Source organism: Amborella trichopoda, chromosome 11 (assembly GCF_054954075.1).
Source record: "Amborella trichopoda isolate Santa Cruz 75 chromosome 11, AtrichopodaSantaCruz75HAP2 v2.0, whole genome shotgun sequence".
In the NCBI taxonomy this organism is placed as follows: Eukaryota; Viridiplantae; Streptophyta; class Magnoliopsida; order Amborellales; family Amborellaceae; genus Amborella; species Amborella trichopoda.
Window position 1 is genome coordinate 46667774 of NC_142346.1, and position 21015 is coordinate 46688788.

Genomic DNA, 21015 nt, shown 5'->3' on the forward strand with positions numbered 1-21015 from the left:
TGAGCAATTCTTCTTTGGTTACATATTACTAAAATATAACTAACAGATCCACCAGAGAAAGGAGCATGTGCATTATACTCCCACGACAATATAGTGTACATCTACTCTCTCGGTCAAAAGATCTACTTGCGAAGATTTGTTCAATCTTAAATTCTGGGAACCACCTAATAACAACCAGATGATTATTCTCAACAGAAGATCAAAAAAAAAAACAAACTTAAAAATTTGAATTTTTAATAGTTAGATCTCACCCTCTAAGAATTGGACCGTCTCCATTCAATCTTGAGACGGTATTTTTTTTGGGTGCATAGAAGGTACAGTTATGATTTTTTTTTTCATTGAGGTTAATCGATGGGTTAAAACACCGGACGGGGTTTTACCCGAGGGAGTAAATAGATAGTATATTCCCGGCATAAGAAAGATAATCATCATTTGCCAAAAGAGCAAAATGGTCCCTTTCTTATATGCAAGACAAACATCTCATGACTGATCACAACAAAAATTCCGACACTAATCCTAAGGGTATCCACACCAGGAAATCTTTTTCAAGTATTTACGTAGTAACTCTTACTGGCTCATTGTAACGGTCGACGAAGGAGAGGGATCTGCAAATGAGTAAAACGACATCAGCCTTAACTTACTCCTATTATGATTTAATAACTAAGGGCTTGCGTGCAAGGTGTGAACCAATCGAGAGCATTTTGAACAAAACAATATATAAATTGATTGTCTACAAAAAGACCATTTATCTTTTATATAAGACCATCACAATTACTCTTATCTTTTAAATTTCAAAATCGGTGGTTGAAAGAATGTCATTGAATAGACACAGTTCGAAAAATAAATTATCAAACTTCGTGACTCATCCTAAACCATCCAATTTGACATCTAATGAGTGAGAATAATTGTAACCTCCTTGTAATAAAAATAAATAGTTTTTTTATATACAATCCCATAAATAAAACACATATTTCATTCATGTAACACTATATGCAGGAAGAACTAATTAAGCAACTCGCTTCCCCTGGTTTTAAAAGTGAGTAACAAAATTGATGTTTGTCAGCCTGAATTAGAATTGACTGGGATTTCGGCCTAGTAATAAGAGACCTTTCCAAGGCAAACTTAAATTCTGCTGGATATATAGCTGTGTGGTGTAATTAATAAACATTCCACTTTCATCTATCATGTTTATCTATTATTCAGCCTGAATAAAAAATAATGAGAAACCTAAGTATCCAATTGACTCCTTTGGCGGCAAATGAAACTTCCACAGGAATATGAAATTTCTCATTTTATCCATTTCATCAAACATCACTGCATTCCACGTGTTCAAGTTACTTACAATATATCAAACATCACCACATTCCACAACGTGTTCTAGATACTTACAATATATCAAACACCACCACATTCCACTACGTGTTCTAGATACTTACGATATATCAAACATCACCACATTCCACAACGTGTTCTAGATACTCAATATTGTAAACCTTCTTTACTTTTTGGTTTAAGTAAGAATCACCTTGAAGTTGTGCATACTTCATCAGAACTGCCAAGTGATTCATGATTCATCTTCTATTAAACACATTAAGAAATCCTCGCATATTCGAAATTTTCATAACAATTCATTAAGGATCATACCATTTATCAATCTCCACCCCTAGAGTACCGTATTAATTGGCAAACTTGCTGAAGATGCCACATCCAAGGTATCCCATAATCCAATGGAGTATTGAGAAATTAGTCTCCTGGGTCATCACTGTACAATGGCGCAATGGACAGTGATGGAGAGGAAGTAGAACTCTCCATTGGAGTAATGTCTTGTTCCAGTAAGTTCTAACTCTCTCCCCATCACCATCCACCATTTGAATAGATGGCGATGACCCAGTAGACCATGCTTTCTTCATTGAATACTTTTCACCATTTTAAACACCACTACCCAACCAATAGTTGGGAGTTATGGATGAAAATGAAATGGTCAGGGAATTGAAACATCTTCATGTTTGATTATATAAAAAGGGGAAAAACAAGTGACGATGACAGGCACTTAGCAAGAGACTGTTAATGAAGATATTTATATGGCGATCTGGTCATGCAACATCATATTGTGAATCTTATTTTTATTATATATAGGCAAGCATACAAACCTGAACACCATGAGGGCCAATCCGATTGCGAGATATGAAATTGAGGACAAGGCCAGCAAATTCATCTGACACATCTTCCTGCAATTATTAGTGACAAAGACTCAAATACTTTATTTGATGATGATGACGATGATGATGATAATCCCTTTTTGTTGGGGATATTTAAAAAATGTTCCAAAAATTATAAATTTCCTTTTTTCCGTTTATCTTTTTTCCTAAAATACTGAGTAGTTTGGTACTCCAAGTCAAAACTACTATCCAATACTAGAAGTACCAAACAAATTCATGCCTTTTATAAAATTCGGTACTAAGAGTACCGAACAAATTCATTCTTTTAAATAAAAACTATACTGTTCGTACTCTTAGTACCAAACATAAGAGAGTCCCGAATACAAAATCTTAGTACTGAAAATAACGAATACAAAATTTAATATGAATTTTTTTGGTACTCTTAGTAGCAAACTTTATTAAAAGGCATGAATATGTTCACTCTTAGTACGGGGAAAAAAATTAAGGGAAAAAAAGATATATCTTACTAAAATTCAAAATTTTTGGGACATTTTAAATAGGATGTCATCCTTATATTGTAGAAGTAAGGTACACCTCCAAAATTTGCTTGGAGATGTAGATCTGGTGTCAGAAACCTTATGATGGCTTGACAATCTATTTTCATCCCTGGTTATGAAATTTAAAATTGAAAAAAAGGTATAAATCGAGAGGATCTATAAACACATGGAAATCTTGAAAATAGACGATCTAGATAGCATGTTACCAATATGTCACTTAAAATTTACTTTTTCTTCATATGATCATATCCACACATCTATCTGAAGGTCAAGATGATCATTTAAAGGTAACTCCAACATCGGAACACTCTTCTACAGTACTTTTGAGGTGCGCCTTACTTCAGTAGTACAAAGTTGAAAACTTCTATATCATTTTTCATTTTAAATAACCCTAAAAGAGGATATTTATGTTAATTTCCCCAATAATAATAATAAGAGACGGATACTCAAAAAAATTATCAAGAAAGTACAAAACACTTTTATATATATTACAAAAATAATACCTGTATAGCATGTCCAGTATGACGAACAACAACCATTTGAAACTTGCCTTGCATTTGGCCAATTGTAAGGGATCTGCAATAATTCAATACAGTAGACTTTCCAGTCAAATTGACGTAGTACCACTGCACCAATTATGGACAATAACACCCACCCAATCCTCTCATGCATTTCACAATTTAGAGAATATTTGACCTAACAAGCTGATCAACAGAAACTCTTCTTATTACTGCTCGTAGTCAAACCTATGCACAATTTAGTCCATTATTGTACAGAAACTCCATTTATTACTGCATATGTTTGGCTGGGCAATTGTTCCAAACCACATGGATTTGGGGATTGTTTTAACAGGCATCTTAAAAAGGAGAAAAAGAAAAACTCAGCTTACTAACATTTGTCATAAATAAATAATTATCCAAAACAAAATAGTCTGCCATAACACATATTTCCAGTTTCGTCCATTAGCATAATTCTCTTAATAACTTTCCAATAATAAATCAGTCCATTTCTCAATGGATATGTCTGCTATCAGATTTCAAGATTCCATAACTAAGACATGCATAGGTTGCCTGTACTAAATCTGCAAGACATGCATAGGTTGCCTGTACTAAATCTGCAAGGTCACCAGAAAGTGCTGTAGCTGAGGGAGTACATGAAAAAATTGATAGAAATTTTAGAAATTTCTCTAGAAGTTCAGGGATAAACTTCTTACATTGGAATTCAAGAAACTTAAAGAGAGAAAATTCTGAACTAACCGTCAGCTAGAAGTTGTATCAAAACATTTCTAAAGGGGCAGTTCAGAAATACTACAGAAAAATATAAACAAAGGTCTCATTAGAAAAAGCTCCATGTATAAAATTTACTTCGTAAAATTTTATGAAAATCCTGTATTGTAAATATTTTCCAAACATTGGAAGCATTTATAAAAGTTTACAGAGTTTTCAGAAACCAATATACACAACCTATTTAAACGAAAAGCGCGTATTGCATGCTCCTGCCGGAGATTTTTTTATGAGGTTTTGGATCCAACTAGTAATAACTGGACAACTATTTTCAAACCAAAAAAAAAAAAATTTGAGTTCTTTACCCACCTAGATCTTGTCCTCCAAAAACTGGACGTTCCTTGTTCATTCTCTGGACGTTTTTTTTTTTGCAAGCACAGACAACATTGCAATTTGAAAGATTTTTTTTTTTTTTGAGAGGTTGATTACTAAGCTCAAGAGGGCACATCCCCAAATTTTGGGGTACTAAAAGTATTTCTAGCTTGAGATTGACCCACGGGAGCAAATGGACAGTATGCTACAGAAGGAGCATCATATCTTTTGGCTTAAAAGTAATTAATATATACTAACCTAAACATATCAGGTATACTTCGTATTAGACGTTACACAAATCACATGATCAAACAGATACAGAAGTATAAAAATGTTCTGATCAATGGGAATGTTAAGTGAGACTGACGAAGAAAGCTCAAAGGTGATCATGTTCATGTGTGATACAACTCTCAGTACCGAGAATATATCAAACAAAACCATTTAATTTTAAGGAAGTCTGCGTTAACAGCTTCAAAAATTTTATTTTATGGGAGTCTGATAAATAGATCATGTTATAAAAGCACACATGCAAAGATAATAACCTGTCTAATCTATCTGTTCCTGCTAGCAGCAGGAGTTTTGGAACTGGGCTTGACAAGAACTTCTCCGATAAGCCTTCATACCTGGCATATATGACCAAGATCATATAATTCTCAACAATCACAACGTCACATCTGGTAATTTATAACATAAGTGTTTCTATGCATGTAGTGCACACTCCATACACACACATGGCACACTCACAGACATGCATACCCAGATACACCTTTCAACCAAGGTGTCCATACCAACAAAAAACAATAAAGGAAATTGCTATGCAATGTAACGGAGCAGTGATTAAAAGCAGATTCAGGCTCGGACTCACCAGGGTCCCAAGCCCGAGTCAGCGGTTGGACTTGACAGAGTTGGCAGACCGACACGGCCAAGTCTTTCTGAAGAAATACACAGAAGGGCCATGACCAGTGAGACTCACCCAAGTCTGACGGCTTTTATTCAGACTGGCACCCTGCATGGTCCAAGCGATTCTAGCGAGTCTGAGCCTCTATATGTTTTTTCATTTCATTTATAGACATCGATAGGCAAAACCCGCTATTTCACATGTGACATCCCATACTGTATTAATTTATTAAAAAAAAGATATCAATTTTTTATATCTGAATTTTCATGAGGTATCATCATATATCCAATGTACCACTATCCATGCTTGTAACCATCTTATATATCCCCACCCAATGAGAACTAAACCGCCACAATTTTGTGGTTATAGAATTTTGAAATTGATGTCTATTGTGTTATGGATCATAGGGTAGGTAGACCAACCACCCAAGCAAAGCATTCTTCCCAAATAAAATGGCAACTGGTATGTACATTGTGCTTGGTTTCGTCGCATAGGTACTAGATGTGACTATCTATAATACAAACTCAACATGTCCTCTCTGTCCTTGAATTTGTTCTTTTTATATTTTATATGTCCTAAATATCCTAGATGTTGTTGGTCTAACCCCATGTTGTAAGCAATAGCAGGCATTCCATACAACGTCACATTTTCTGCATTAGGGAGCTCTCAGAATTCGATTAATGGACACTTTGTCAAATGATCCGCCTAGCATGTGATTCTACTTCTAGGTAAACTATTGATTATCTAACCTGCAACTATGGAAAGAATGATGGACTGCTTCCACCTCTATTCCCCACAGAAGTACTTGTTGAATGTAGGAGTCCACATAGCTTCTCCCTTCCACCATATCCCCCATGACAGTAGATACTCATTGAACCACAGCCAACTGTCTTTAGGCTCCTCAAACCTAGTCAACACCTTCGATCTATTGTTTAGAATAGACATATAACACCATTCCAGGGGACAGATCCATTTGCTTAATGGAAATCATCTTCCACACGTGTTCATGTGCTTTGTTTCATAACAACTCCAAACATTCCCACCCAACTGATACTATAAAGATGTAAATACTTAGAAAACCATTAGGATATGTAACATGCAAGATTGATGTGTATCAGTACCATAAGCTCAGAAGAAAGGCCTTCTAAAATCAACCAAATAACAAGGAAGAGGAAACTTAGAAACATACCAGCCCTTCCAATATCCTTCTGTTTCCTCCAAACATGCCCGAAAAGTGTAACTGTAATAGAACTTCAAAATCAGAGCCATATTTAGTAGATGTAGGAAATCCAAAGAACAAAATGAATTCAGAAATATCGAAGCGATAATTGTGGCCATCAGATGTAAAGATACACACTGAATGAATGGTCCATTCTGCATTATTTTGCATAAGTACAATGCCTTAGGTTTCTTTTTCAACATAATTCCATAATTGGGCCCCTTTTTCCTCTGCTCATGTTGGCACAGATTATGGAGTTCATTAAATACATACCATTTCTTCGATTCATCGTATTTTAATGTCGATCGAACTGAAACACGTGCAGATTCAACATTCCTTAAAGAACCTCCTTTGACACTCCATTCGATCTGTGCAAATTGAAGACATCATCAATGATTTGCAAAAAGGGTAACCAACAAAAGCTTCTTACAAGACAAGCAGTCATTATTGAAATATTCATAATAGGAATTTTGCCAAAGGGATGCTTATGAAGAAATAGATCATGATAACAATTACTATTATTTCGAAAAATTAAGGACCATTGGTGAACTTGTACATTTGTGTAAGATGGCTACTCAATATAGTTTTATAAAAAAGTGAGAGAGTGTCTCCCTATGCGAATTAAGTCCATTATTTTCACATGTATATAAGTCCATATAAATTGCTCCATATTGAATGGTAAATGCTTTCCATCAATGGCAGTTCCTCATAATCATGATACCGATCAGTTTGTTTCTCTGCTATACATATCTCATTTTTATGTCAGGCATTGCAACTCTTAAAGGTCAAAGCAAAATGCATCAATTTCTGCTGGTGTATTTCTAGCTCACACATGTGGCTGTGAAGGAGAAGTTCTGTAAGACAGCTGTAAAACCAGCCAAGCTTTATGGGATGGAATGTTTGGCAATCAAGAAACAAAAATACTCATAGAATGAGTGTAACTGAGATGAAGATGTTGACATTGTTGAGTGGCAAGACAAGAAATTATAGAATTCAGAATGAATAAATTCAAAGGAACATAGGGTTGGCACCAATAGGTAATAAGATGAGGGAAAGTAGACTTAGGTGGTTTGTCCATGTGCAGTGTTAACCTAGAATAACACCGGTTAGGAGGGGTGATTTGGTTCAAGTGGAAGGCTCTAAAATGACAAGGGGAAGGCCCAAAGGACATAGATGGTGGTGAGAAGAGATATGGTAATGGGTAAACAATGGTTTGACTGAGGGTATGGCCCTTGATAGCGCGGAATGACGGAATAGGATTCGTATAGCCTATCCCAAATAGTTGGGATAGGGCTGATCACATGTTTCTGCGAAGGACAACTCTACAAGGTAACAAGGACAACCTATTAATTCTAATGCAACACTATTTTGAGTGGCCCATGGTGGACTAATTAGAGTATATCGTAGGAGTCCATATGCATGACAGTATAAAAGGTGACAGAAATATGGTCAGGACTCAGGTTTGCTTAACATGATATCTATTGTGTAAGGAGCAACCCTAAACGGTAAAGCACCTATTATTCACTGTGAAATAGCAATCAAATTCTGGCCCTATCTGTTGCATCCTTTCTGTTTTTTATGTTTGTTCCAGAATCTGTTGAGGCCTTGCTCCCACAATGGATTATCCCATCTCCATCAAAAGCAGGGCGCATCCCTTTAGAGTGCATACAAGCAACTCTATGTACAGTTTGGCTGGAAAGATAAATTGCACATTCAACATGATATTTCACATAGTATTTCTGAAGAATAAAATAAGGGCAAAAGTCATCGCGTGGTCTTAAATTACTTTTGGGATACTCGGCAGTGGACTTCAAAAATCAGTGGCAAACTATTGTGACAAGCAAGCCAAGCTGTGCAAGTTGCTCTGCAAAATTGGTCCCACCTTGTCAAGGAGTTCTGAAATTAAATGTCAATGGCAGTTCTAAGTGGAATACAAACCAGCAGAAGGTGGAATTATAAGGGATCATCTCGGAACATAGGATAGCAACAAGCTAAGCCAGCTCACAATCCATGACAGCTCAGCTTGGCTCACAGTGAGCCAAGTTTGAGCATTATTTTCCCGCTCAACAAGCCAAGCCATGCTGAGTATACTAGATCGTGCATTAAAACACCCAAGCTTAAGCTGAGACAAGCTCAAGTTGAGCATGTATAATATAATACATATAAAATGTACAAACAATATGCAATATACATGACATTGCAAGATATCACAATAATATAGACATTACATTGTAGATTGCCTTGTTTATGGGTGGATTGACTCAGTCACGCCAAGCCAAGATGAAGCTTACCTTTTCTTAATCAAGCCAAGCTCAAGGTTGCCTCAAACCACTCCAGCCAAGCTAGAACATGTCCGAGCTTGGCATGGCTTGGCTCATTGACACCCCCATCAGACAGTTATTATTCAGGCCCTTTGGTTAGATGTGATTTAAATGAGGTGGATGAATGGACCCCATTCTTCAGGATGCGTAATATGAAACCAAACAAGAACATACAAAGAAAAGGGGATTCATAAGCTAATGGGGGTATTGAATATCCATGAAGCTAGCAAACTTTTTCGATTATTTTTTCAAGATTCCCAAATCTCATTATTACTACCCATTGTACATGGAGCGAAGCTAATGTTGCTTACTGACTGCCATGCTGACCGACTGGCATGAGATAGAGTATCCAAGGCCTCCATTGGAATCTCATCTCTGTAAACATATCAGAGCCAATCTAGTGTTTCAATTTTGTGCACACGACATATTGTATATGTTTGTTATTATTTAATTTTTTTTTGTTGAGAATGTGTATGTTTGTTATTATATCAAGGAAAGAAAGTTAACCATCACAAAATAAATAAATTGAAAATCTGCATTGTTGTGGTTAGGATAGATCATAGACAGCCATAACAGTGGGCACTTTCCTGCTATGACTTGCAGTGTAAATTATATATTTATATATTGGAAATCTTTTCCACCACATTTTTTCACTTGATTAGATTTAAACTCATTGTTTTCTCAAAGATGGTCTTCTAAGTAAGATCTCAATGATCAAACTTGATTTCAGAAGCATCACAGCATACTGGAGTCTAATAACTATGAAGCTGCAACTCTCAGTTTGAAATTTCAGACACCTAACGCCCAACAAGCCGATCCGTATATTAAGTCCAAACTTTCAAAAAGTGAAACATTGCCCTAAAGAACATGATAACTAATAATACGTGAAAGAGCACATATTCCAAAATTGCAATCGTTCATACAGATTTTCCATAAACGTTGATGAGTTTTTTCATATCAGTCTCAAGAGCAGTAGATAAGACTCATCCCTATACAACTTAAAAGAATCAGAAACATTCATGGATAAAAAACTTGAAACTGCGATTGAAATTTAAAATTGTTGGTTCAGAACTTCAGGAACTTAAAAATCCAGAGGAAGAAATTCTCATCTCCAATAATCACCTTCATATAATTGACCAAAACAAATAAAAGAATAACCATAATGTACACAAGAACTCTTCCTAACCTAGTTAATATATCCAGAAAGCCGTAGCCCTAAGATAGCAAATGCACTAAGGTTCGAAACAATAAATGCATGATACATACCGCTTTCTCAATACTGTGAAAATATTGCGGTCGGCTTGCAAGGATTTTCTGCATATGAATCAATGATGCCATGGCTGTACCCTGAAGATGGTAGACCCAAAAGATAAATGATATGAACCACATTTATGCATCAGATTCTCAGTTTGTTAATACCAACCTCTACAACGTCAACTACAATCAATCCTTCCAAGCTTTTGATCACTTTCTTTGCTGCTAAATGCACAGCAACTGATCCACCCATGCTGCAATCAAGAACAGATGTTAAAACTTGGATAAGGAAAAAAGAACAATATACTGGTGAACTTACAAAAAAAAGGTGCATATGATCCTCTTCTCAAAAATCAGATCTTGCAAAAGGTTTTAATCTGAAATTCCGTCAATTTGAAAAAAAACTAACTGAGGAGAATGAATTCACACAAGGCATAATAGGAGAAAGAATTCACACAAGGCATAATAGGAGTATAGGACCATATGCACTGTCAAAAATGATAAAATGTGCCATTATTTTTTTCCCATTAAGAGAGAAAGCGAGATCGAGCAAGAGAGAGAGAGAGAGAGAGAGTGAGAAGAACCAAGGAAAAATTTTCACCTTAACTCAGATACAATAGTAGAATTGTGACAAATTCAGCTACACAACATGTTTACAATATATACACTGATAAAGGTACTCGCTGACATTATAGTGATTAAAGAAGAGGGAGGGGTACCACTTCAAGGTCTAAAAGAAATCAGAAACTGAACGAGGTCAAAAGTAGCATTCTTAAATGAACATCCATGACCACATCGTAATATCTCCTAGCAACACTGATTCTAAATACAGTAGGCAACCACATGAACATAAAAAGTGAAGCTTAGAAGCCAGGCTTGAGCAAGCTGCAAGACGAAAGGCATGACAGGGAGCAGAAATGTTTTAATGAACATTGTTTCCAATGACAGAATTGTCTTCTCACTGGCTCTTCCGGTTAAACCGGGACACTGAGACAATCCATATTTTGGTAATAGGGTGTCAGTTCATGTGAAACTTTCCCTGTACATATAGACTATATAGGAGATATCACAGAAGTACCTGTGGCCAACAAGTATAATTGCAGGGGCCGAATCTCCATAGAGTGCCTTCAGAACAGCCAAAACATCATTGCATAGTGTCTGCCAGTAATCAATGTCCCTAATTACGATCAGGAAACACTATTCACCACCAAGAATGGCTTTTGTAAACCAAACGCAGTCGAGAAACTCTAAAAAAAACTACTACGAAGACATGATGCATAACTTTTGTATTTTGGAGATTCATAGTATTATAAATAGCATACCTCTATAGACATATCTTTGTCATTGTCTGTGCAAGACCTTCCATGTCCTCGCATGTCCATGGCTACTACCTGAGCCTTTTCCTTCATCTGACGAGCTGCTATTGCAAAGGAAAGACTGGAAGAATGCGGCACCACTAAAATTCACATGTGAACATATATATATAGACTATCCGAGCCTTTCCTTCATCTGACAAGCAGATATTGCAAAGGAAAGACTGGAAATTTGGTGCACGACTAAAATCCATATGTGAACATACACAGATACATACATACATACATACATACACATTTAGTCAAAAAAGGTTACATATGCCAACAGGCTCATACTATAAGCGCACGCCACAGAAACGAAGGAATCATTGGAGTCTAAATTTTCAACACATTTAGAAATCATATAGACAATCAAAATGTAAAAAAGGAAAAAGAATTCACAGAAAAAGGAAGAGGGAGGATGAGCCTGTCATTTTCGGTGAACATATAACATCCATATGGCAGTGGAATTAGGCCTCCAAGTCAAAATCCTTTTTTAATTGTTTATTTTTCAAATTAAAGATTTTATGCAAAATTTCAGCAAAACAACACCTCTAGCTATGTGTTATGGAGCTGAGCTTATATTGTAGCTGTAAGCCAGTTGGCTTATAGAAGCACACACAGGTACACACACGCTCGCACACACACACACACACATCTATAAGTCCTAGAAGATGAGGCAATTGCCAAGGCAGCCTACTGGAATTTCCAGGCAAGGCGAACCTACATTGCTCAGAGATCGTCCTCGCTTACAGAGTTTGTTTGATAAAATCATGTATGGGTTTTAATCTTGCAATCCGGTAGGTGTCAGCCATCATCAAAAGATGTCAAACAGTAAGTAGGTAGGTTGGCTAACCTAGGGTTTGATCTGTTAAAGAACACAACATTGAAAGTTAAGTATCATTTTGTTCTTTTTTTTTTCTTTTTTTTTTTATAAGAAGCATGCTATACTAGATTTTCTTTGCACCAGTCTCCCTTCTTTAAGTGACATAAATAATAGCACTCATTGAAAACCATTTCATGATTTTATATTAGCATCTAATTATAGAAAAGCAAGTCAGAAAGTGTATGCATGAGTGTTGTTTGTAGTGCCATAAAGAACCTCTTAGACCTCTTCTCAAAAATAACATAGACCACCTCTTGAACCATTTATACATCTACCTGTAACCATTACTATTGGGCAACCATCTATGGATTGGTTCTTGACAGCACTAGCTCATGAAGGCCACACTTACATTCTAAAACACAAATCAATGAACAATAATTTCCAACGTCAAAACTAGCATTACAATAGTCCAAAGAAATGATGCCTGCCAACTGCAATCCATATCCATAGTAATTGAAAGTATTACAAGTTGCACGTAAAGATAGCATTCAAACAGAAAAGTGTGGAGCTTACCCTGAATAACCACCACCATGGATACAAAACACAATGGGTCCATGAGTTCCTGCAGTGTATACATGAAAAACCTAGAGGAGACAAACAATGTTATTAGCTTATTTTAGATAGAAAACTAAAATTAGCATTCCTGTATATGACAATGGAGATGAATGCAAGAATAAATTATTAACATCTTTCTAATCATTAAAATTAATGGTAGTCCCAACGATGAAATATATTACAGGAATTAGATCACTAAATAATACTTCATGTGAGAATATATCTTGTTGAAACAACATGAGCATAAAATCTGAGACTTTGACACCACCTGTTCAGATTCAAACCATCCAGAATAGGTCTTCTACAGGTTGTCCATTACATATTCTCATTCGCTACCATTATTCAGTGATCCATCAAAAGTCATAATTAAATAGCTCAATCTCAACCCAACTATATCAAGAAGGCCAAAAAAAAATCATTTTTTATTTTTTTATTTTTTTGGTACTAAGGTAGCATAGAGATCCACACAGAATTGAAGAAGTCAGAATAGCTTTTCTCTTACACTTTGTGAGTCTGGAATGTCAACATCCTCCTCTTTATCAAAGTAATCTGACCACTCCAAAGGTGAATATTTTTGGGGCATACTCCTGAGAGAACAATAAATGAAGCACATAAACAAAAACTTATAGCCGGGGCTGGGGGGGGGCGTACAAAATAAATCTTAGTGCAAAAAAAGAAAATAGTGCTATCTATAACACAACTTACAGAAAAAAAAAAAAAACAGACTGTCAGGATCTAACAAATGACAAAAAAGTTTGTCGACACTTGGAGAGAAGGGTTAGTTTAGTATGTTACCTAGCATGAAAAACTAATGTAGTTAGGGAACTACCTTTTTCTCATGGATTATTTTAGTCATTTGTGTTTCAAAAGATTTTAATGGGCAACTAATAAATTAGGGTCCAGGTTTTCTAAGTATTAGTTATTACGGTTTTACTTTCTTATAAATATATGTATTGCGTTTTGTAAAGAACGAGAAGTTGAATTGAGTTTTTTGGCCTTGTGAAAAAGATCTTTCCGGGGTGGATTCGCTCGCATACCTAGAAAGGGTCAAATCTCTCAACCTTTAGGGTGGATTCTCTTGCAGACCCAAAGGGAGCATTTCTCTCAATTTCTACTTTGTCTAGCTTTTATTTTCTTTCGTCTCATCCTTCTACATGAAAAACAGACCACATCATGATGAATATCTTTCGTCTCATCCTTCTACATAAAAAACAGACCACATCATGATGAATTTTCAACTTCTTTTGCATTTATTGATAATGAACCAGTTGAATTACAATGAAGTACACGTATAATGTAGGACCAAGGGGGCATGGCTCCTATACAAGCGGAACACATGTGGAGGGCGTAGAAAGAGGGGCACAAGCTATGGAATTTTGAATTAATTATGGATGGCAAGGTTAGGGCTTTGGTGTGATTTGTAAAGGGTTTGACAATGATGAGAACAAGTTGAGGCTTAGGATTGGATAAGGGCTTCTAATATAAACCCAAGACAATGATTTGAAGCTCTAGGAAGGTAGGGAAGGAGTTAGGGTTATGGAAAATGGTTTGGAAAGTTTAGGGCAACATTTGTATGAAAGGTTTTAACAGAGATACATCATGCTGAAATTTTGCAGGTCCAGCACAAGTGATGGCTGGGATTGAAGGGAATGAGGTGAGATTGTGGCCAAATTAGGTTTGGAGGGCTTAGGGATGAGGGTGATGGGTTTGGTAAGGAGGGGGGCTATGTTATTAGGGTTGGGAAGAGTCGGTTTGATGGGTACAAGTAGGGTGACAAATTTGATTGAGAGAAACTTGGATGGGAAAATGACGCGGTTTAAAATTACGGGCACCAACAACTAGCAAATCCAAATAAAAACTTGAGAAGAAATCCCCAAGAGAAAGGACAGACGTGGGAGTCCGTATTCTCCACCACGCACCACCAAAGCACAATAAAGAAAAACCTACAAAAAGGGCTCGTCACTCTCTTTCTACAAAAAGCTTTTTTCATTCAACCAAAATCCCTTCCAACTGTTACAATATACGCCTGTTTTATACTACCATCTCATTCTAAATGAGTTTGCCACCCCACCAAAAAGAACGTAACTTGCTTCCTTCTACTAAAGATAGACATCCCCATCACGTCAATAGAAGACACATCATAAATAGACCCTTCATATCCAACACTAAGACTTCTAAAGAAAAGATAAACATGCCTACAACCAACTGTGCAAAACGAAGGAAAGAAAATACATAGCCCACTCAATCAAAAAAATAGACTTATATTTTCTTTAAAAAAAGAAGCGAAAAGATTGACTCTTATTTGAAATTTGAATAAACGGACTCACTTCTTAAAAAAAATGTGCTTCCTTAAATATAGACTTTATCCAAACAAAAAAAAAAACCATACTAATCCTATTTCTAAAAATTAACCCTAATAAAAAAAATAAAAAGTCTACCAACATCTCTATAAATAAAATTAGCAAAATTAAAATTTAAATTTTGTAAATTAAAAAAAATAAAATTAAAATTTATTAGCAACCAGATCTTGATCTACATCATTCTCCCCTAGTTGGAGAAAACTCGACCTCAAGTTTTAAAATGCACTAAGATGAAATTTGTATTAATCGAAACCTTCTTTGACCCGAATATTGTAAACACAATCTTGGGACCTATGGGTTACTGCACTAATCAAAACACAAAAATTATGCATTGAAAATTAGAAATCCTCGATGAATGGGTCATTGTATATCCATAGAAATTGTTTATGTTCAGCCCTAAAACATACTAAGGGAGTATCTTCGAGACGAGCGCTTTCGATGACTGAACTAACTTCACTCATCGATTCGCCTTTGAGTAAGATTGTGCACTGAAACTGAGAAATCCTCAAGGAATGGGTCATTGTATATCCATAGAAATTGTTTATGCTCAGCCCTAAACAAACTAAGGGAGCATCTTCGAGATGAACGCTTTCGATGACTGAACTAGCTTCACTTATTGATTCTCCTTTAAGTCCATCTTTTTCTTCGTCAAGTATCTATATAGGCTCGATCTCCCCTGGGTTTGGGTCTATATCTTGCTTTTATCCCTCTCTCCATTGATGAGAAAGTTAGATATTATTGCTGCTTGAAGGCCAATTTCTCTCCTTTCATCTTGTTTTTCATCAAATATAGGACCTTCATAAAAGATAAGGTCATAAATGACATCAATGAATGACAATTCCAATTGAAGATCCAAACCTACTTACTCTTCACCTTCAACTGGATCTTCATCAAATTTAGGTAGCTCACTCTCCCAACCATGAGGCTCCTGACGCGGAGCATGCACATAGAACGGGTTCTCCAAAACAACGTCCGACTCACTACCGTCATCATAGTGTGTCGGGGCCAGATTTTGTGCCAAGTGCTGGGTCAGCTCCTCTACTTGCCTCCTCAAATTTTTGACTCAATATCTCGGATGTCTCGTTCTCGTTGGATGGGCTCATTCCCGATACCTGGCCATAGACTATGTCCACGAGCCATGATGCCTATCGATGAACACCACGATCCACAAGAATTTACCACTTGACGCAGTTTAAAATTACTGACACCAACAACCAGCAAATCTACCGCCTTTTTAGAGAGAGAAATAAAAATCAGAGAAGAAATATGCAAGAGAAAGCACAAACGCGGCAGTCCGCGTCCTCCACCACGCACCATCAGAGCACAAAAAAGAAAAACCCACAGAAAGGGCTCTCTCACTCTCTCTACAAAAAGCTTTTTTCATTCGAACCAAAATCTCTTCCAATTGTTACAATACGCCTCTTTTATACTACCATCTCACTCTAAATGAGTTGGCCTCCCCACCAAAAAGAAAGTAACTTGCTTCCTTCTATTGAAGATAGACTTCCCCATCACGTCAATAGAAGACACATGATAAATAGACCCTACATATCCAACACTAAGACTTCTAAAGAAAAGATAAACTTGCCTATAACTAACTATGCAAAAAGAAGGAAAAAAAATACAGACCCCACCAAAGAACTAAGCTGCATGTGCATGTAGTTTGTATAGGAACTAGGATTGCATTGAAATAGTTGTTATGGGTGCTGGGTTAGTCTTGCATGTAATTATTCAAAGGTGCATTTGGGTCATCAATGCATAAAGAGGTCATTAGAAGCATCTAGATTTTGGTTTTGAGACCCTAACATCTTGTACAATGGCTGAAAATAAAAGTGACAAATTTTGAATGAAAATTTTATTCGTTGCAAGCAGTTCTCTGCCACACTAGGAGTTGAGTGTGTCCTCCTACTAGAAGTTGAGAGATTCCTCCTACCTGGTGAATGTTTCCAGTCCACCTTGCTCTTGCAAGCCCTAGCCTAAGCACCCTAGACATACGCAATTGTGTGTTTTGGCTGCTAGAGGAACCCCAAAAGAAACTTTACCTTCATCTTTCTTTTCACAAAATTTGGAAGTCACATAATGGGACTTAACACCAATATTTGACATGTACCAAATGATGATCTGGATTTTGTAAGAAGTCCCATTACAGGTGATGGGTTCGAATTTGAGAGGTTGGATATTGAAGAAGGAAAGCAAGTTTATGAGGGAACTATAAAGAGTGGTTTGAATTCTAATGTTTGTGTCCATCTATGACAAGGGAGAGAGTTTAAGGAATACTCATAAAGTGCACAATGAGTGCAAGAGGTTGATTGTTAGCACTTGGGACCCCACGATTCTGGTTATCTGAGATGGGCTGAATTTGACATTGCATGCCAATTGTTTGATGAGAATGTAAAGAGGGATGTAGTATCGTGGGATTGCATAGTGAATGGTTGTTTGAGGGATGGTAACATGGGCTATGCACATCGATTATTCGATGACACCCCTAAGAAAAATTGCAATCGTAAAGAGGGAATTTCTTTAAAATGACAGTAGTTGAGGGAATAGACCCAAATGGGGTCTTAGACAGTGTTCTTCCTGCAATTGGTCATATGCGTGCCCTATGTCAAGGCAAGTGAGTATATGCATAGTGCATGCATAGACCAACACACATAGTATGGCATTGGACTGTGTTATGAGTTTAGCTCCAATCAGCATGTACTCTAGGTGTGGAAAGATTAAAGATGCCTCTGTATATTTGAGTGTATAGCGCACATATCAAATGTCATCAATGGAATGCCATGATCCAAGGACTATCCATGCATGGGCAGGGTATAGGAGTACTTACGCCATTTTCACACATTCAAAGATCAGGTATGAGCTATGACACATTAGTCACTGCTTTGAATGCGTGCAATCCAGGCGACCATATATACTCTAGCCCCACAAAAGAGAAGAACAATCGGATGTATGAGTATGGAAAATAAGCCACCAAACCCTTCAAAGAGATGAAGCTACTGGGGGTTATATTCATAACTATTGAAAGGACAGTTAACCTTGGAATGTTTGGAATAGTTCCTCCAATTTATCAAGATTGATTTCTGGAGGTTTTCACTTTTCCATTTAAACTTTAGATCCAACAAAGGAGAAGGTTGCAGGAGAATGTGGATTTGCTGCAGAGACCATCCTAACCCCTTTCAAAACTCAAGGACAAGTTTTCTACTACCAAGGAAGTATGATGCAGCGCCTAGTCAGCACCAAGGTGGATGCCTAGTGAGTTCATGTGCATGTGCATTGTAAGATGGTTGAATGGGCATGAAGTTTATTGTACTTTAGCTTTGGAGTTGTTTGTATAAGAACAAGGGTTGCATGCATGTAGCTGCATGAAGAGTAATGTATTTTGCTTTGGAGAAACTCACAAAGAAACTAGAGTTGCACGTGCATGTAGTTTGCATAAGAACTAAGATTGCATTGAAATACTTGTTGCCGGATGATGGGCTAGTCTTGCACATAGTTATGTTGAAAGTTTCAGTGGATTATGGTAATGCATGGGAACTTGGTGAGAGATCTTACAAAGCATCTAGACTTTGGTTTTGAGTTGGTAAGTCTTTTGTACAATGGCTGGAAATAGGAGTGACGAATTTTGAATGAAAAAATTTCATTTGTTGTAAGCAATTTTCTGCTGCACTTGGAGTTGCGTGTGTCCTCCAACTAGAAGTCATGTGATTCCTCCTAACCAGTGCACTAATTTCGCCCCACCTTGCTCGTTGAATGATTTCTGACAACACCTCATGGGCCCCTGGCTTGCATCATAACTAATATTGAAATTCGTAGTGAATTTTTTGGGAAGCTTTCAACCATGTATGAAGCCAGACATCCGAATTAGGGAAAAACACAAGAATAGATGATGTAGATCATGTAGAGATCTTTGATTTTAGATTTGGAACACTCCAAATGGAAATCCAGGTAAAAGCAATGGCCTCTGAAAGGTGATCGCATCTACTTTAAGTTGCAATCAAGGGTAGTGGACAAAAGGATACCTACACATCATATGTGAGTGACAGAGAGAGCATGGGAAAGAAACAAATCTGAGAGGAAGAGTACAAATCAAATCCTCTTACTATTGTTCATCTGCAACCTTAGACAAGGGAAATAACAAATCAATGAAAAATGATAGACAAACACATGAAATAAGTTGTTTCAAATAAATGTCGTGACATAAACCATGGCCCTGGTATCGGAAGTTATCTACCCTATACCACATTCCATGTGACGAATTAACTGCCAAACATGTCAAACCCAATGCTTGAGCTCTTAAGCCGTGACACAAACCATAAGGGAAAGAAAATACAAGCCGTCATATCAGTTTCTATCAAATTAACGAGGTTACGAACTTATAAGAACGAATTTTCAAGCAGATTAGGGCATAGAATGACTAATTTTTTAGAAAAATAAACTCATTCAAGCATGACATAGAGAATTCCAATAACTTTCACCAAAGAAAAGAGAAATAAAAAAAAAAAAAAAAATCAGACTCCAGCATTAGGTCAGGTGACTTAGTTTATTGCCCCCTGAGAATGCAGTTTTCCTTTGATCTTATCAATAAAAACTGTCATAACAAGTACAATTGAACCCATAATAATGAATTACATCAATCTTTCCCAGCTATCCTATCGATGTCAACCATAAAAACAAAATCATTTATCTTCATTTCAACTGAATCATGCCAAACGATAATGAAAACTGAACATGTTTCATTGATCACAAATAATTCATGCTTGCACATGAATTCATGACAAAAATCAACCTAAAATCCATTTACACCCAATAATCCATTGGTTCTAGGGTTTCATTTCTCCAGTGAACCAACGATCATCCATCAACACATGTAAAAATGAGAGAAACACACAAATGCAGTGAAAGTTAAAACTATTTCCTCAAAAAAAAAAAGGGCGGTGGCCTACCGAGTTGCAGGGCGATCATCGAATGCAGAGATTGGAGGGAGCTTAGGAGAGGAAGAGGAATCATCAGGATTTAGGGTTAGGGCTTCTTCAGAGTCTTCGGGCAGAGCAGAGAGCTTTGCAGCATCCATGTTTTCTGTCTTTGACGAGGAGAGGAGGGAAATGCAGTGATCTCCCTCCTTTTATAGTTCAACTTTTTCAAAAGCTCTGAGGTTCCCATACGCTGGTCCCGCGGAACTATTTTGTACATTTTTTTCCACGTGTTGGAAAGACACCGGCCAGCCAGGCTCCTGTCAACGTTTTCGTCCGGAAATTTTCTTAAACGAAAATAGTTTGATAGGGCTGCGGCCCTATCAAAATAAGTAAAGCCTCAACTAATAACCCGTTAAAAATTGTAATTCAACCAATAGAAAAAAAAATTATATGATGTTATGGACTTTGGGTAAAAAAATTAGGATTTCAAACTCTAAAAGAAAAAAATTACTTTAATAAATTATCTAGACTGATTATTTCTCCTTAAAAATAAGTAGTCAAAGATCCACAAGACCTCGACATTTTTTTAGTTTCAATTTTATTATCGGTATCGAACATTAATGTTAGATCCATCATGGAGATATTTGTTGCCTCAAGTGCTTTCCAAAGGAGGAATTGAGATGAAGTTTTATTTGGTTTTCATAAAACCTAGGCCTTACATAAACTACATCTTTTTTTAAATATCAAAAATAATAATTATTTTACTCAATGTGTTGTTTTAATAGGATTGCTTAGGCTCTAAAGAATTAAATTTAAGCCTACCTTCAAATAGTATCGAGAAATGTGGTTTCAATATTGAAAATCTTTGTGATAGACTTAAAATATATTTTTATATTTATTTATAAAGTTAAAAGCTTTAAAAATAGTGTTGATTGACTATAAAAAC

General features: G+C 36.5%; 1 protein-coding gene across 8 annotated transcripts; it reads right to left on the minus strand.

Annotated features, from left to right (window-relative positions):
* Positions 1–431: 431 nt before the first annotated feature.
* On the minus strand, positions 432–20249 carry LOC18427713 (esterase/lipase/thioesterase family protein). Of its 8 annotated transcripts, none has more exons than XM_088851080.1 (13): positions 20100–20249; positions 13299–13383; positions 12755–12825; positions 11326–11420; positions 11082–11161; positions 10173–10257; positions 10016–10096; positions 6702–6796; positions 6399–6449; positions 4854–4934; positions 3220–3292; positions 2151–2228; positions 432–605 (listed from the first exon to the last, which is right to left on the minus strand). In XM_088851080.1, exons 1-13 carry the CDS (start codon positions 20161–20163, stop codon positions 576–578), a joined length of 969 nt encoding a protein of 322 aa, XP_088707206.1. In that variant the 5' UTR covers positions 20164–20249; the 3' UTR covers positions 432–575. The 8 variants fall into 8 exon arrangements, with proteins under 8 accessions (XP_088707206.1, XP_011620967.1, XP_088707211.1 ...); XM_011622665.3 differs by having other exon boundaries at positions 11326–11440; XM_088851085.1 differs by having other exon boundaries at positions 11326–11540.
* Positions 20250–21015: the final 766 nt, after the last annotated feature.

Excerpts from the sequence above, each read along its gene's own strand:
- LOC18427713 (XM_011622665.3), bottom strand. The coding sequence starts at position 20,227 with ATGGATGCTGCAAAGCTCTCTGCTCTGCCCGAAGACTCTGAAGAAGCC. Across the intron at positions 6,797-10,015 it reads TTCACAGTATTGAGAAAGCG|ATCGAATGGAGTGTCAAAGG; the intron begins GTATGTATCATG and ends CAATTTGCACAG. Across the intron at positions 2,229-3,219 it reads ATACTGGACATGCTATACAG|GAAGATGTGTCAGATGAATT; the intron begins GTATTATTTTTG and ends TAATAATTGCAG.